The sequence below is a fragment of the Schistocerca piceifrons genome, chromosome 3 (assembly GCF_021461385.2).
Source record: "Schistocerca piceifrons isolate TAMUIC-IGC-003096 chromosome 3, iqSchPice1.1, whole genome shotgun sequence".
NCBI classification, from domain to species: domain Eukaryota; kingdom Metazoa; phylum Arthropoda; class Insecta; order Orthoptera; family Acrididae; genus Schistocerca; species Schistocerca piceifrons.
The window spans coordinates 918,185,812-918,205,046 of record NC_060140.1 but is presented as its reverse complement, the minus strand read 5'-3'; the positions used below and the strand labels follow the sequence as shown (position 1 = coordinate 918,205,046).

At 43.3% G+C, this 19,235-nt stretch overlaps 1 protein-coding gene across 1 annotated transcript in view; it reads left to right on the top strand.

Moving 5' to 3' along the window:
- The window catches only part of LOC124789215, a 269,047-nt gene that overhangs the window by 205,810 nt on the left and 44,002 nt on the right, over positions 1–19,235 (top strand). Inside the window, exon 3 of the mRNA XM_047256509.1 lies at positions 5,097–5,154. Coding sequence (XP_047112465.1) covers positions 5,097–5,154 — 58 coding nt within the window. The remainder of the gene's footprint in view (positions 1–5,096; positions 5,155–19,235) is intronic.

The following is a 19,235-nucleotide window of genomic DNA, read 5'->3' as shown; positions in this document are numbered from 1 at the left end:
ATTCTGGAGTATTGCTGTGCGGTGTGAGATCCGCATCAGGTGGGACTGACGGATGACATCGAAAAAATACAAATAAGGGCTGCTCGTTTTGTATTATCGTGAAATAGGGGAGATAGTGTCACAGACATGATACGTGAATTGGAGGGGAAATCATTAAAACAAAAGCGTTTTTCGTTGCGATGGGATCTCCTCATGAAATTTCTATCACCAGTTTTCTCCTCTGATTGCGAAAACATTCTGTCGGCAACAACCTACATACGGAGAAATGATCATCACGATAAAACAAGAGAAATCAGGGCTCGCACAGAAAAATTTAAGTGCTCGTTTTTCCCGCGCGCCGTTCGAGAGTGGAACGGTAGAAAGACAGCTTGAAGGTGGTTCATTGAACCTTAATCTACATCTACATCTACATTTATACTCCGCAAGCCACCCAACGGTGTGTGGCGGAGGGCACTTTACGTGCCACTGTCATTACCTCCCTTTCCTGTTCCAGTCGCGTATGGTTCGCGGGAAGAACGACTGTCTGAAAGCCTCCGTGCGCGCTCTAATCTCTCTAATTTTACATTTGTGATCTCCTCGGGAGGTATAAGTAGGGGGAAGCAATATATTCGATACCTCATCCAGAAACGCACCCTCTCGAAACCTGGCGAGCAAGCTACACCGCGATGCAGAGCGCCTCTCTTGCAGAGTCTGCCACTTGAGTTTGCTAAACATCTCCGTAACGCTATCACGGTTACCAAATAACCCTGTGACGAAACGCGCCGCTCTTCTTTGGATCTTCTCTATCTCCTCCGTCAACCCGATCTGGTACGGATCCCACACTGATGAGCAATACTCAAGTATAGGTCGAACGAGTGTTTTGTAAGCCACCTCCTTTGTTGATGGACTACATTTTCTAAGCACTCTCCCAATGAATCTCAACCTGGTACCCGCCTTACCAACAATTAATTTTATATGATCATTCCACTTCAAATCGTTCCGCACGCATACTCCCAGATATTTTACAGAAGTAACTGCTACCAGTGTTTGTTCCGCTATCATATAATCATACAATAAAGGATCCTTCTTTCTATGTATTCGCAATACATTACATTTGTCTATGTTAAGGGAACTCCTGCCAGGCAGTTTATTGTCAATAGCAGAGTAATCACGTAGATGTAGATGTAGATAGACAATTCGTGAAATAACTGCAGAAATTAATGTGGGACGTGCGACGAACGTATCTGCTAGGATAATGCGGCGGAACGTGGCGTTAATGGGCTATGGTAGCAGACGACCGACGCGAGTGCCTTTTCTAACAGCATCACATCTCCTGTGGCGGCTCGCCTGGGTCCGTGATTGTATCGATTGGACCCTAGATTACTGGAGAACTGTGCCCAGGCCAGATGAGACCCGATTTCAGTTGCTGAGAGCCGACAGTAGGGTTCTATTGTGGCTCGGACCCCACGAATCCGTGGAGCCAGGTTATCAACAAGGCACAGTGCAAGCTGGTGGTGGCTAATGCTGTGGTCTGTGTTTACATGGAATGGACTTGGTCCTCTGGTCCAACTGAATCCATCATTGTCTGGTAATAATTACGTTCGTCCATTTGAAGACCATCTTCAGCCATTCGGGAACTTCGAGTTGCCAAACTCGTCACTGGGCCACAATTGTTCGTAGTTGGATTGAAGAACATTCTGGACAGTTCGACCTAATGACCTGGCCAGCCACATCGCCCGACATGAATCCCATCAAACATTTATGGAACATAATCGAGAGGTCAGTTCGTGCACAAAATCCTGCAGCTGCAATACTTTCGCAGTTATGGCCGCCTATAGAGGCAACATGCCTCAGTAATTCTGCATGGGACTTTCAGCGACTTGTTGAGTCATTGCTAGGTCGAGCTGCCGCATTACAGAGGGCGAAAAGAGGCCCGACACGATATTGGGACGTATCCCATGACTTTTGTCACCTAAATGTATTATATTGGGCAAATAACTCCCGTCTGCACGTACGGGGTCGTCCTCTTGGCTGTTGTGGATGCCAGATCCAGTTAAGAGTATCCAATTGTATAGAACTCTGACCATTCAGGAGATGATAGGAAAGTCTTTCCGTAATCTATCAAAGTGCTTTGTGATGGAACCGTACTGGATTCGTTTAAGGGCCAGGTTTTTCTCCAACACCTGTGCAAAATAAACGCATGAAAAGTCTTAGCAGGAAGCAACAATTAATGCAGCAGTTAACTGGAGCATGAAACGACTAATGGAAATGATTGCGTTCTGATTCATCGATTGGCTAAAACGTTTGAATGGAATAACAGTTTCAGGAGATGCTTGCAGCTTGTGAAATTGAGCATGGTATAGGCAGCAAGTTAACATTTCTGACGTCGGGAGTCAGTCGTCCTTTGTAATCAACAAAGTTACTTTTCCAAGACGGAAACCCTACAAGAATTCTGAAATGTGTTTCCCAATTGCGGACTGTTAATTATGCCTGGCTGCCTGCCCGGTTGGCCGTGCGGTCTAACGCACGGCTTTCCGGGCGGCAAGGAGCGCCTGGTCCCCGGCACGAAACCGCCCGGCGGATTTGTATCGCGGTCCGGTGAATCGGCCAGTCTGTGGATGGTTTTTAGGCGGTTTTCCATCTGCCTCGGCGAATGCGGGCTGGTTCCCCTTATTCCGCCTCAGTTACACTATGTCGGCGATTGCTGCGCAAACAAGTTCTCCACGTACGCGTACACCACCATTACTGTACCACACAAACATAGGGGTTACACTCGTCTGGTGTGAGACGCTCCCTGGGTGGTCCACCGGGGGTCGAACCGCACAATAAACCTGGGTTTGGTGTGGGGCGGCGGAGGGGTGAAGTGGACTGCGGTAGTAGTGGTGGGATTGTGGACCACTGCAGCTGCGATGTGGACGGAGCCTCTCCGTCGTTTCTAGGTCCCCGGTTAACATACAATACGATACAATACAATGCCGGGTTATTTTCCAGTTTTCCATTTGACTGCTGCAATTCAGTGAAAGTGCATGTGCTCGGTACAAAGAGGCCATTAGCTAGCTGAAGATGGTGTTTAATAAAAGAGACAGACGCGGCTGGGTCTAATTGGAGGCAATTAATTACATTTGTTTCCGTTGAAACGTGACTTGTGTTTCTACGCCTTTTGGCCTATTAACTTTGAGCCATTGCCCTGTTTTGTCTGGAGATTGTCGACGGCAGTTGCTCAGAACCGGGTGGAGTAGTTGTACTGACTGTTAAAAGTTGTCCGTTTTCTATGCAGTGGTCGAATCTCGATTTTATTCTGAATGCAGTTAAACACTGTTTTCTGAGCACCGACAAGTTTTAACACAGTGTCGTAGATCAGTATGAGGCTGGCCTACTTCGTAAGTACATCACTGTAAGGAATTGATCCGGGTCTATCAGTGTACGTTTCCTATTTAATCTGCGTAAATATATGCCGCGTTATTTGTTATCTGCGCCCGGAACGAGGCCGATTTGTGTATTAAATGCATGCAGTGGTCACAAAATACCTTAGATTAGATCAATAGTAGAATTAATAAATACGTGTTCAATGATAGAGAGCTTTGACCAACCAGGAGATGATGGTTATGTCTTTCCGTAATTTATCTAAGTGCTTTATGGTCGGAACCTCCGCGATTCGCTTAAGGGTCACATATCACTAAAGAGACAAACTGTGTAAATGTCAGTGGCGGCGACTATATGCTGATGGCTACATGCCAACTTAAATAGAATAAAAAAATACTGTTAATTGTTTTGGTACGCTCAAAGCATGAAGCTGCATTCATTCGATATCTGTTGCTCTATAACACGTCTCCTATTCCCTCTTGCAAATGATGGTTCAAATGGCTCTGAGCACTATGGGACTCAACATCCTAGGTCATCAGTCCCCTAGACCTTAGAACTACTTAAACCTAACTAACCTAAGGACACCACACACATCCATGCCCGAGGCAGGATTCGAACCTGCGATCGTAGCGGTCGCGTGGTTCCAGACTGACGCGCTTATAACCACTCGGCCACAGCGGTCGGCTTCCCTCTTGCACGAGCGAGTTTTCTTGCATAGAAATGTCCTTCTACAAATCCACTTGTCCAATTTTCCCCGTCATTTCTCGAAGATTGTTGCGTTGCATCGATTATGTCGTTGCACATCAGAATGTCTCAACGGCAAATATGTCTCTAGTTGATAAGATATCTGCTTTCTAAATCTAAGAAAACATTAGCACTGAACCATTCCACAAGCACGTTTATTTCTTTCATTTGCGTTTTCGTTAGCAAATTCTGTTCAAATTCGCTCAAAAACAAATCTGAGGCTTAAAGTAGCTTCGACCTCCTATAATTCTGATATTAATTAGCCTTTAATAATCAAGTACTCAAGAACATTTTAAACTGGTTAACTTGTGAACCTATTGTAGATCGTCTGGGTGGGTGATTGTGGCTTCAGTTTTCCACCGCACTACAGTTTTGCAGTTACAAAATTTGTGTGCGATAAAATATGGTGTGAGATGAAAGAAAAAAGGCTTGACTAGAATTTACCATCTTCTGCGTCACATCCCCATCCGGCCACACTCTGTTAAGCTTTCCTTTGTTTCCTTAAATTACTTCCGGCAAATATTAATTAGCACTTGTTTATCGATTGTACATTAAATTCTAATCTTCCGACCTTTCCACTTCCTTCAATAGAAACGAAACTAGCACGAAGAATAATATAGTGGCAAATTTTCTTTTCAATTTATGTACGCTCTGATCATTTATACAGATTAAACATTAAAGTTATTTGCCACACAGCGTTCTAACTCTCTTCCTCGCTTTGTGGAAGGATGGGAAGGGGTGGGGAGTTATTTTTCTTCGAATCCATACGAGTAAGCTTAACAGAATGCCTTTCGTTTCAGCTTGTGCAGTTTCTTCTCTTCCACTCTCCGCAGGGATGAGCAATATTGATGACCATGAAGGACCAGACTCTTGTACATAGAAGGATACGTTGCTAACCTAATCCACGGTAGCACCAGTTAATTAAAAGCTACGGGCCAATTCTAGAATCAGTTATGTCACAGCGATTGTTTAGAGTAGTAACTAATGCTAATGCGTTTCTTCTGTTCCAGAAATACGTCAGCGAAGCGAGCATCGTCCGAGAGTGCGCTGACAAGTGCGTCGAAAAAGGTAAGCACCAGAAATGGAAGAGTTTTAAATTCCACCACTCGTGAATTATTACGTCTACAGCACTATATGTAGCCAAAAACACCTAAAAGCGTTACATGCCACCTTTCCTGAAAATAGGTTTCTCGGGACCAGAATTCATGGATGAAAGCCACTGTTTCCAAATATTTTGCAAGAAAATACATTTTGTGAAAGTAGTCATTGTGGAAATGTTCTGTACCGTTTCATTAACTTAATGAATACACATCTTCTTTAATGAGAAGCAGACCAAAATCCCCTAGGCCATATTTCCTTTTGAAACACATTTTCAGCATAACCTTGCTCTTTCCGAAGTTATTTCGTTTATTAATTCCTTAAAATAGCGACAGTGAATAATTCTGTACCCAAAGGAATAACTCTGAGAAAATGGTGCTAAAAGTCTAAATACATATCTTTCCAACCTCAAAGTATATTCATGTTATTCCCGAAAAATTAGATTTTTTTAGATAGCATCTTCACAAATACTTATTTTTGGTACTTAGCTCATTTACGTTTTCTTCCCTTGAGTTGTGGCCGTCCATACCATTTCTGGATATTCTCAGTTAATCATCACATATAGAAATACTAAGAACTGCGCATAGTGTATTTAAATGTAAATTAGATTCTGTCCCCACTTTATGAAATTCCTACTTTCCTTAAACGAAAATTAATTTCTGCCACTGTAAGAAGATTATCTTCAGTTAAATTTTTCACAAAATAGTGTTTTGTATCAATTACAGCATGATCTAATTATCTTCTATCCTGTTATTACTCTGGAACGTTGCGATTGTTTCTGTGCCTATTACGAGAAACACTTCGTACTTAACGAATAGTTATTCTCAATACATAATCCATTTTCTCTCTACCAGTTCCAATAGATTTGATATTTTATATATTTATTAAAGCACACTCCTTGGTATCCATTTGTTATGTCATCATAAGCAATTTCTCACAAGAAACGGTTCTAGGTCAATTTCCTTTTAATTTTTCTGTTCTGAATCGTGCATACTTCAAGCCTTATGAGCTGTCTTTAGGAAATACACGTGTGTCAGCTCACTTCTCCTTTCTCCCCTGTTCCAACCTGCTAGTTGTTGTATCATATTCCTTAACGTGAGAGAACTGTATTTCGCTCTTAAATCACTTTCACAGAAGTTCAACTATGAGATGATGGCCCTTTGGCTAAGTGATTCACAACGGTATCTTCGCGAGTAGTCTACTTGAGTACCGTATCCTGATTACAGCCTCCCGTAAATAAAGAAATTCGATATACTCTTACAATGCGCTATCACGTAGATCAATAATAGCATATTTTCTTAAGTATGCACTGTAATACTTGTTCCTTGTGTTCTAGCAGCCGCAAGAAGGTTTGTTCTATTCCTGCGGTTTTTTTATTCTATAGTCTACAAGCCAGAGACGAGTAATGAAGAATGATTTCGACTGACGCTTTCACTCCGACGAAAATAAAACGGACGTTACTTACGGTCAATGATAGGTAAGAGAGGTCAGCTCTGTGGACCTTTCGTAGAGAATATAACAGTCGAAAAATCGTAAACTGGCCTCATCGAGCTTCCCACAAGCATATACATACGTCTTATTTCTGCTGTTTGAAATTTTCTTCTTGGACATGCACAGTGCCAGTTTTCATTTAAGTCTCTTTTTAAAGATTTGGTTCTGTATTTCCCTATACATTACGCAAGCTAGTATTCAGAGCGTGAATGAAATGAAAATAAAGAGTTACACAAAACTGCAACCAATCACTTTTTTGAATAATTATGTTTTATTCCATGTACCGGTTTTCGAACCTTTTCAGGATCATCTGCAGATGGTTTCAGGAAGTTACATCATTATTGCTAGCATAATGCTGGGTGCTGGCTCTACGGCAAAAAGATGGAACACACTTTAATGTATCGTCATGACTATAGCTTATCTGTCGATGTGGATATAAATTAGTATAGGCGACTTTTTTCGGTTAGTGTCCATCTGTCTGCCTCCACTTTGATGTCCAGTTATTATATCACTGCACACACTTCCACACAAACTATATTAATTTACACTCTGACAGCGTGACATTTCCAGCATCCAGCATGCGCTTTGCAACTGTTGCTTGTAACAAAGATCTTGACAGAAAGATATGGCATAGGCCTATTTTGCACAGAGATGTAATTAGTTCTTCTTTACATGTACTAAAGTCGATATAAGGGCAAATATTTTAATCAGACTGGCGATATCATGGGAGCACAAACTAAATAAATAAATAAATTACTACAAGAACAAACTTCATGTGATCTTATATATTATTTCTATTTGTATATTACGTATAATACAGGCAGTTTATAGCATTTTTAATCATGATTGGCATTAACATGAATATCCAGGAATCAATAATACAGAGTTATTGTGTCTACAGTGAGATGCAGCTATCCGTATGACTACGACCATTATATTTAAATTAATAACAAAACTTCAGATGAACTGTTGACTTCTACTGTCGCAGTAAGTAAAAAACTTATCTACAGATAAGCTATAGTCATTAAAGTGTGTTCCATCTTTTTGTCGTAGAACCAGCACCCAGCACTATGCTAGCAATAATGATGTAACTTCCTCAAACCATTTGAAGATGAACCTGAAAAGGTTCGAAAACCGGTTCATGGAATAAAACATAATTATTCACAAAAGTGACTGTTTGCAGCTTTGTATAACTTATTTTCATTCTATATACAGACACGGTTCTAAAATATCCGTAATGGATAAGCATAATCGTTTGCCCCTTACGCAAAGGAAAAGGCCTTTCTCCAACGGATTCTCTAAAACAGTTGCAGTTATGGTCTTACAAGTTTCATTGCATGATCAATTTCCAGGCTTCAAATCGACAGTTACGTGTTAATTTCCCATATCACTCAGGCTGTCAATCTAAATACGGGTAACCACATCCTCCATCCACATCACCATGCCAACTGGTGTAGTGTCACTTGTATGATGCTGCGGACTTAGAGTGTGGTTACTAATATTTCGATTGACAACCTGTGTAATCTGGAAAATTAACATGTAACCGTCGATTAGATGGGTACATACAAAGATGCATCTGAAGACGAGGTGTGAAGTGTCGAAAACGATCACGCAATAAATCTTGTACCACCATAATTGCAGCCTGCGACTACTTTATTTATTGTTAATACTAGATGGGGCTGCGTTCCCATGACACACTATGAAGGATAATGAAGATACTCTCGTATTTGTTGGACTTGTGTTCTGGGAACAGTTGAAATGGTTCCCTCCACCCCCTCCCTTCAGTCTGATGTCATGTACAATAGTTCTGAAGAGCGATTTTTGTGTGAACGGTTTACTTTTCAGATAGTACACACGACCTCACAGCTCCCTCCAGTAAAGAAAACTCTCTCCACAGGCTGTCCATCATGTGTTTGTAGTGTTTTATGTTTCATAGGGCATCCCCTGTATCTGAGAAAAAGTAGATCGTACCTACATGTATCTGATGTATTTGATTGGTTGCTGACGCTTTCACACCACTTCGCAGAATCACTTGAGTTTATAGTAACACTAAAGATGTATACGGTTAAGAACGCGCCAGAGCTACGTGATGAGTGACTGACTGCTGACTAATCAAACATACGAGATTCGTAAACACCACTGAACTTTCCGTATTCTTCATTTATACCGACGGTTGTGTGCCTTGCTATATACCGGGTGATCAAAAAGTCATTATAAATTTTAAAACTTAATAAACCACGGAATAATGTAGATAGAGGTAAAAATTGACACACATGCTTGGAATGACATGGGGTTGTGTTAGAACCACCCCGTATTGCTAGACGCGTGAAAGATCTCTTGCGCGCGTCGTTTGGTGATGGTCGTGTGCTCAGCCGCCACTTTCGTCATGCTTCGCCTCCCAGGTCCCCACACCTCAGTCCATGAGATTTTTGGCTTTGGGGTTACCTGAAGTCACAAGTGTATCGTGATCGACCGACATCTCTAGGGATGCTGAAAGACAACATCCGACGCCAATGCCTAACCATAACTCCGGACATGCTTTACATTGCTGTTCACAACATTATTCCTCGACTACAGCTATTGTTGAGGAATGATGGTGGACATATTGAGCATTTCCTTTAAAGAACATCATTTTTGCTTTGTCTTACTTTGTTATGATAATTAATGCTATTCTGATCAGATGAAGCGCCATCTGTCGAACAGTTTTTGAACTTTTGTATTTTTTTTGGCTCTAGTAAAACCCCATGTCATTCCAAGCATGTGTGTCAATTTGTACCTCTCTATCTACATTATTCCGTGATTTATTCAGTTTTTCAAATTTGTACTGACTTTTTGATCACCCAGTATTATGCGTATTGCCTTATTGTCAATACCGGACATGATGGGAAACAAAACCGACTTTATTCTGTCAGGTACAGTTATGAGAAAACAAAAATAAAGAAGATAGACACATTTCTACTTGATAAACACAAAAACACTTACAAAAGATTCTACTGCAAACACTATAGTTCCTTCTTTCTGTCATCTTTCATAACACATTGTTTGTGAACCATTTCACGCTCCTCGTAATTGGAGATACTTTTGAATGCGATTAGGCACACTCCTTACCAGATTGTCCAGATAAGCCTGTCGGATATTATCCCGTTCCTCCATAGCGGCCTCTATGACGTCCTGTAGGACCTCGGGTGGCTCAGAGCGATTGAAAACTGCTCATTTTAGCATGGCCCATGCATTTTCAGTCCATTCGAGATCTGGAGAATATAGAGGTCATTTCATCTGACTGATTCTGTTCTCCACTAGGAAGGTGTTCACAAGATTGTAACGATGGGGGCGTGCGTTGTCGTCCATCAGCATTTATCCCGCTCCATTAGGCTCACCAAATGGAACCACAATGCATGCAAGGATGACATCTCATACTTCACACCAGTCATTCTACTTGATTGCAACAAGGTATGTCCTGTGGCCATATACGGTTCTGCCCCAAAACATGACTGAACGGCCTTGATAATGGTGGCAGTCTACGATACAGTTAGGATGTAACCGTTGTCCTCGTTGCCTTCACATACCAATATCAGTATTATCAGCCCGGAGACTGATACGGACCTCATCAGAAAAAGCATTGTGTCCCGCTGCTGCGTAGGCCACAAAGAGTGTTTTAGTGCCCATGTGACAGAGCCCCTGCCGGCTGGAGTGGCCGAGCGGTTCTAGGGGCTACATTCTGGATACCGCGCTACCGCTACGGAAGCAGGTTCGGATCCTGCCTTGGGCATGGATGTGTGTGATGTCCTTAAGTTAGTTAGGTTTAATTAGTTCTAAGTTCTAGGCGACTGATGGCCTCAGAAGTTAAGTCGCATAGTGCTCAGAGCCATTTTTATTTTTGACAGAGCCCCTCTTTGAATCCAATTTAGAGCAGGAATCTTGAGAGGTTTTCTGGCACGTAATTCCTGCTCATTGAGCCTATTTCGTATCGTTTGTATTGACACCTGCACACCTGTAGCTGGTTGGAATTGCCACCTTAGACGTGTAGCATTGGGTTGAGGGTTTCTACTCGCTTGGATGTCGGTCCTGCACACCTGTCGATTTTCTTCTCCGGCCATTTCTGTGACTTTCCTCAACTGATCCTGTCGCTAGAAACTTACTCTAAATTCTAGAGAGACATCAGTTTGACTCACAGCGACATTCACTGCAACGTCCACCTGTTTCATTCCTTGCCCCATTTGAGTGACTGCGAAGTTTCTGATCGTACGTTATCGTTGTCCGAGCCATCCTGAAGAGTTAAAACTCTCGTAACGACACATATCAAAAGTACTGCAACGTTTATAGGTGATGCGGGTGCCATAGATTGGCACATAATGCCCCCTCGGAGACATGTATGGGTTGTTGCGCTAGAATTACATTAGAAACTAACCAATGCATTGATGCCATAACATATTTCTGGATCACAGTGTTCCGTATTAAAGTTTCGATAATACATAACATTTATTTTGACCACTGTGTTTACAAATGTCAGACTGAGTCGAAGGTAATGTAATCAGCATAATACATGAGGATGGTCAGGGACTGGTGTTATGTAGTAGTAGTAGTAGTAGTAGAGGGGTTTTGGGGGCGCACGACAGCAAGGTCTTCAGCGCCCAATCAGTAACATAGTGAGACGGGTGTCAAGAAAAAAAAATTTAGAACAGTTACATAAAACGGAACATAAAACACGGGTAACAATCGTTGAAAAATATGTGCTCACCCACACCGAAGCGTGGGATGAAGCAGGGCGTCAGCAGTAAAACATGGACAACACAGGAAGAAAATGGTAGAGGGAGCTAAAACAATGTAGCAGATGGAAGTGTCTGGCTGACCGCAAGGAAAAACTGGGAGGAGTCAGCCACTCTGCAATACACTAAAACCTCCAGCCTAAAAGTTTAGGCCAGAGTCCAGACACACCACAAAACTTAAAAACCCTAGACACACACGTCACATCGTTAGCTAAAACACAAGGCAGATCCCCATAAACTTGTGCTTCTGCCCTTGCATCACGGTATAAAATGCAGTCTGTTAAAATGTGCCGGACAGAGATGTGCACACCTCTCTCAGAGTAGACTGAGAATAAACAGCGGAATCATTTGAAACCACGCTGTTTAACTTTAAGGGAGACAGTGTAGTATCACGTCATGAAGTAATGATGTAACACAACGTAAGATTAACCTGTGATAAGTTGCGAGAGAATCAGATCACACCTATTGCAACGTGATCTCTAGGCGGCATTAATTTACAAAACATGGTCGGATTTCAAGAAGCCTCAGACCGCTTGTGCTGTACGAGCTTCTCTTCGAAGCTGTACTTCTTTTGTTTTTTTGTTGCAGAAAACAGAACTGAAATGATATTTTGAATTGCAAGTAACTTTCCTTTTTACATACAAATACCTGAGGTTCTGGCATTTGTTTTTGCACATGCACTTCACACAACCTTGTCCAGTCCCGGCAGATTGCTGAGTTCTGGATGTCCTAAGAGATGCTTCTTTGCCCACTGGAACACGTTTGGACTTAAGGAGAGAGTTCTTGCAAGGTGTGAACTGTGACCTTATGTACAACAGGTCTAGAATTCCTTCTTCGGTACCGATTTTATAAAACCGATCTTTTCACATCAACTACGACAACTAAAACGTTTAAATTACATTTATTTCATACACACATAAAAAAAAACGTTTTGCATCACCTCTGTTCAGAGAGTCCCAGAACCTGTACAGAAAATTGGAATACAGCACAACATAAACATTATTTCCACCCTTTTTATTGCTCATGAAAACCACACATTGCATGGCGTACCATCATACAGTGAGACCTTCGGAGGTGGTGGTCCAGATTGCTGTACGTACCAGTACCTTTACACCCAGTAGCACGTCCTCTTGCATTGATGCATGCCTGTATTCGTCAAGGCATGCTAGCCACAAGTTCATCAAGGTACTGTTGGTCCAGATTGTCCCACCGATTCACCATAGATCCCTCAGAGTGTTTGGTGGGTCACGTCGTCCATGAACAGCCCTTTTCAAACTATCTCAGGTGTCTTCAATAGGGTTCATGTCTGGAGAACCTGCTGGCCACCCTAGTCGAGCGATGTCGTTGTTCTGAAGGAAGTCATTTACAGGATGTGTACGATGGGGGCGCGAAATGTCGTCCATGAAGACGAATGACTCGCCAATATGCCTCCAATATGGTTACACTATTGGTTGTAGGATGGCATTCACTTATCTTACAGCTGTTACGGCGCCTTCCATGACCAACAGCGCTATATGTCGACCCCACATAATGCCACCCCAAAACAGTAGGGAACCTCCACCTGGCTGCACTCGCTGGACTGTGAGTGTAAGGCATTCAGCCTGGCCGGGTTGCCTCCAAACACGTCTCAGACGATTGTCTGGTTGAAGGCATATGCAACATTCATCGGTGAAGAGAACATGATGCCAATCCTGAGCCGTCCATTCGGCATGTTGTTGGGCCCATCTGTACCGCGCTGCATGGTGTCGTGGTTACAAAGATGAACCACGCCATGGACGTCGGGAGTGAAGTTGCGCATCATGCAGCCCATTGCGCACAGTTTAAGTCGTAACACGACGTGCTCTGGCTGCACGAAAAGCATTATTCAACATGGTGGCGTTGCTGTCAGGGTTCCCCCCAGCTATAATCTGTAGGTAGCGGTCATCCACTGCGGTAGTAGTCCTTGGGCGGCCTGAGCGAGTCATTTCATCGACAGTTCCTGTCTCTCTGTATCTCCTCCATGTTCGAACAACATCGTTTTGGTTCACTCCGAGACGCCTGGACATTTCCGTTGTTAAGAGCCCTTCCTGGCACAAAGTAACAACGTGGACATAATCAAGCCGCGGTATTGACCGTCTAAGCGTGGTTGAAATACAGACAACACGAGCCATGTACCTCCTTCCTGGTGGAATGAGTGGAACTGATCAGCCGTCGGACCCCCTCTGTGTAACAGGCGCTGCTCATGCATAGTTGTTTACATCTTTGGTCGGGTTTAGTGACATCTCTGAACAGTCAAAGGGACTGTTTCTGTGATAAAATATCCACAGTCAACGTCTGTCTTCAAGAGTTCTGGGAACCCGGGTGATGCAAAACTTTTTTTGATGTGTGTATTATGCCTTAAAAGTAATAAGAAATCTATTAAACGCCTAGGGAAAGTATTAAATAAGATCTATTTCATATACTACCTAATGATTTTTGGTATTCTGTCACTGCATAGGCATTCTTTAAAATGCTGGGTTTCACAGTTTACCGATAACGCATACACTAAAACAAACAATGTGTGTGGCAGGCTCACAAAAGTGATCGTAAAAGGTGGGTAGCAATGGAACAAGCAAAGTCGAATTGTCGAGATGTGGCAAGTGTAAGCTGTATACTTCGTACTTAAATTGGGAAATATTTCGCCTGACTTATGCTTGGAGGTTACTCTACAGAAACAAGCAGTTCCGAAGGAGAAGTGACGGTATGCAAAGGACACTCTTTAACTTTTGTATAACAACATGTTACACAGCTAGAATTTTTCATGAAAACGGATGCTTTCTGGGATCCTACGGCGTTCTCTTATATGACAGTGGCTTCACGTAGTTTGCAGTAAATGTCTAGGCAAATGCCAGTATCAGAAATACAACGATCAGATGAATACACAAAAAACCAAGAATAGCTTCAACGTGTGCGACAGCTTGTGGACTGTCCCTCCTCTCCTAGGTTACGGTTACGATGTACCCAGAATAACAGAATACAGCTGCAAGAAAAGAACGTGTTAAATCCACAGTAAAAAAGGAATAATGTTCAACGCTGTTGCAGAGGCAACGGAAAAAGCATGCCAAGTTCAGAAGAACGCGAAATCCCGAAGATTGGCTAAAATTTACAGACGCGCAAAATTTGGCACGGACTTCAATGCGAGATGCCTTTAATAGGTTCCACAATGAAACATTGTCTCGAAATTTGGTAGAAAATCCGAAGAAATTCTGGTCGTATGTAAAGTACACAAGCGGCAAGACGCAGTCAATACCTTCGCTGCGCAGTGCCGATGGTACTGTTACCGACGACTGTGCCGCTAAAGCGGGGTTATTGAACGCAGTTTTCCGAAATTCCTTCACCAGGGATATTCCAGAATTTGAAACACGAACAGCTGCTAGCATGAGTTTCTTAGAAGTAGATACCTTAGGGGTTGCGAAGGAACTCAAATCGCTTGATACGGGCAAGTCTTCAGGTCCAGATTGTATACCGATTAGGTTCCTTTCAGATTACGCTGATACAATAGCTCCCTACTTGGCAATCATATACAACCGCTCGCTCACCGATAGATCTGTACCTACAGATTGGAAAATTGCGCAGGTCGCACCAGTGTTTAAGAAGGGTTGTAGGAGTAATCCATCGAACTACAGACCTATATCACAAGCGACTTCTAATCAAGCTGCGGGCCTATGGGGTATCGTCTCAGTTGTGCGACTGGATTCGTGATTTCCTGTCAGGAAGGTCGCAGTTCGTAGTAATAGACGGCAAATCATCGAGTAAAACTGAAGTGATATCAGGTGTTCACCAGGGAAGCGCGCTGGGACCTCTGCTGTTCCTGGTCTATATAAATGACCTGGGTGACAATCTGAGCAGTTCTCTTAGGTTGTTCGCAGATGATGCTGTAATTTACCGTCTAGTAAGGTCACCCGAAGACCAGTATCAGTAGCAAAGCGATTTAGAAAAGATTGCTGTATGGTGTGGCAGGTGGCAGTTGACGCTAAATAACGAAAAGTGTGAGGTGATCCACATGAGTTCCAAAAGAAATCCGTTGGAATTCGATTACTCGATAAATAGTACAATTCTCAAGGCTGTCAATTCAACTAAGTACCTGGGTGTTAAAATTACGAACAACTTCAGTTGGAAAGACCACATAGATAATATTGTGGGGAAGACGAGCCAAAGGTTGCGTTTCATTGGCAGGACACTTAGAAGATGCAACAAGTCCACTAAAGAGACAGCTTACACTACACTCGTTCGTCCTCTGTTAGAATATTGCCGCGCGGTGTGCGATCCTTACCAGGTGGGATTGACGGAGGACATCGAAAGGGTGCAAAAAAGAGCAGCTCGTTTTGCATTATCACGTAATAGGGGAGAGAGTGTGGCAGATATGATACGCGAGTTGGGATGGAAGTCATTAAAGCAAAGACGTTTTTCGTTGCGGCGAGATCTATTTACGAAATTTCAGTCACCAACTTTCTCTTCCGAATGCGAAAATATTTTGTTGAGCCCAACCTACATAGGTAAGAATGATCATCAAAATAAAATAAGAGAAATCAGAGCTCGAACAGAAAGGTTTAGGTGTTCGTTTATCCCGCGCGCTGTTCGGGAGTGGAATGGTAGAGAGATAGTATGATTGTGGATCGATGAACCCTCTGCCAAGCACTTAAATGTGAACTGCAGAGTAAACATGTAGATGTAGATGTACATGTAGAAGGCCGCTCATAATCATGGGGTTCTCATTACGACGGAAGACGCTTTCTAAGACAGTGTAATAAGAAGTGCTGTTATAGCGTCGACTTCGACGTTGGAAAGTTGATGCCAGGCCGATTGTGAATGAAAACATAACTTCTCTCCGTCTTCTTTGCAGCTTAAGTACAGAAACACAGGAAACAGTTCTCAATCAAATCTCTGCCCTGAAGTGGGTGAGAATCGGTAAATCTGGTTCACTGTCAGCCACTGAAGACTGAATCACAGTTGCTAATCACAGTTAAGCTTGTCCGCAGCTCGTAGTCTAGTGGCTTGCGTTGTTGCCTCTGGATCACGAGGTCCAGGGCTCGATTCCCGGCCGGGATTGGGATTTTCGCTGCCCGAGGACTGGGTGTTTGTGTTGTCTTCATCATTTCATCATCATCATCATTCGTGACAGTGGCTAGATTGGACTGTGAAAAAAATTGGACTGGGTAATAATTTGTACGGGCGCTTATCACCACGCAGTTGAGCGCCCCGCAAACGAAACATCATCATCATCACAGTTAATCTTTCACACGGCGCACAAATTATCTCTGACTTCACAGACACTACAACGCACCATAATACCAAAGCCCTGTAGGTTGCACTTCGGTAGACGCCAAGTCTAGACTAGTGGCAGCTACACATATCGTTAGAGGCGAAGGTCTAATGTCGATAGACTGGCTGGCATCGGTATAAATATGGTCACGGATCACCTAAACGAGGAGGCGAAATAGTGCCCACGAGAGCTGCGCTGTGTTCATGGACACGCGCGCTGCTGTCGGCTAGCTTGGCGCAACTCGTGGCGGCTGCCAGATATTCTGTTGCCAACAAACCAGCGTGTTTGGTTACTGTCTGAGATATTTACTAACACGCGAGACAACTGCTGGACGGTGATGAGCTTGCTCGCAGCTGGCTGCAAGGAACGACGACTGAGTCTTGGCCACCCGAAGGACACAGGCGTGCGACTGGCTGTGGTCATGCAGGCGCGTAGCCGCAGAGACAGCAAAAACCATATAAGCAAATCTGTGTGTAGACACTCCGAGCAGACGGAGAATCACCAACATGCAATAGGGACGTCACGATATACGGCAACTGCGAGCCGACCTCAGGTATATCAGAGTCTTTAGCGCCCTGTCTGTTAAGCAACACTAACAGCAGCTCCAAGAATGATGTCTCTCCTACAGTATTACCTTCTTCTCCAACTGATGATTGTCAACACCAGAAGAGATCCAAATTTACTCGCGATTATGCATGTTGCAATCTTCATGATTATGCACTATCGACAATTTAGACATAAGCAAGAGGTCTTCCTATGGTCGATGATCTACTAACGTTCATGCTAGTAATAACTCTGAGCTTTGCTTAGCCATTTCTCCCCAGTATGGTGTGTCCTTTCTTCTAGAAGTGACAGATGAGAAAGGTACTCAAGAGGTCGTCTGTAGACTTGGTAATATAGGAAGGTGGTAATATGAAAACCTTTGCTGTGTGGCTGGGTCTGGAGTCGCTCATGAGTAGCTCAGATTGTAGAGCATTGACAGCAAAGGGTTCGTGTATCGGTCCGGCACACTGTTTTAATATGGCAGGTAGTTCCAAAACTAGATACTACCTCTAAAATTTTGGAAAGGCGGTAAAGATAGCCCAGTTTGATATTCGTGACGCTGCTCTAAATACAGAAACTTTGTCCTAGGGGCGTACAGTAAGTAGCGCACACTTTTTTCGACCAGTTGCAGTTGAAAAAATGCGGGATTTGCTTAGGAACATCGTGGAGTATTTCTGCTCCAACACCTATAGTTCCGTGAAGTTACGATAGGTGGTGGCGCTATACCTAGACTTCAAAATGGCGTCTGTAATGGAGTTGCGTTCCAAGCAGACAGCTGTCACTGAGTTTCTTTTGGTGGTAAACCAGAGCATCGCCAACGTTCATAGGCGCTTGCATAGTGTCTACGGATAAGTGGCAGTGAACAAACGCACGGTGAATCGTTGGGCGAGGAGTCTGTCATCATCGCTATAAGGGCACTCAAACCTCTCCGATGTCCATCGTACCGGCCGGTCACATACAGCCATGACTCCTGCAACGTTGGAACATGCGCACACTGTCATTCGAGGTGATAAACGGATCACAGTCACAAAACGTCGCTGCTCAACTGTTGGTAGTGCTGAAACACTCGTCCACCACTCGTGATACTCGAGGGTGTTCGTCTTTCACACTGCACAGAAAGAATCTGACTGTGTAGCAGAACTGTTGACATGTACTCACAAACAAACATAAATTAATGTCGTAGCTTTATTTTTTCAACGTGATGGTTAAAATTACCTTCAGATCACCTTAAATGATGGTAATGTTGAATTTTCACATTTATAGAACAGAGTCCACTACCGATTTAGTCCTGAATAAAACACCGACCCACCTGTTTAAATATGAAACTTCTGCCTTCAGGTTCTTCCTAAACAGATTAAATAATGTTCCCTGCACATCAGGGGCTTATGAAAGGAAAATTAGATGTAATCAAGTATGTGCGTTATGGGTGTCCAGGGTCTATAATTAAAATGCAGAATGAAAAAAAACGTACTAGTGGAGTGTGGTACAGAATGAGAGGGAATTACTCTTAACCCAGTGATGAAATGGAATGAGTTTCATAAGATGCCATTTCATGGACACGTATCAGAGAAGGCTGAAAAGAAACTGACATTAGCCAACATAGTTTCCACATTTTTATACCAAAAAAATTGGGCAGCCACCTAACAGAAGACCATAAAGAGTTTCCATCTATTTGGCCCAGCCGACCATTGTGGCCGAGCGGTTCTAGGCACTACAGTCTGGAACTGCGCGACCGCTACGGTCGCAGGTTCGAATCCTGCCTCGGTCATGGATGTGTGTGATGTCCTTAGGTTAGTTAGGTTTAAGTAGTTCTAAGTTCTAGGGGACTGATGACCTCAGATGTTAAGCCACATTGAGCTCAGAGCCATTTGAACCATTATTTTGCTCTGTCCAATTAAGGATGCACGCCATGGGAACCAGTACGTGGATGATGCAGAGGTTGCTGGTGCAGTGAGACTTTGGCTCCGACA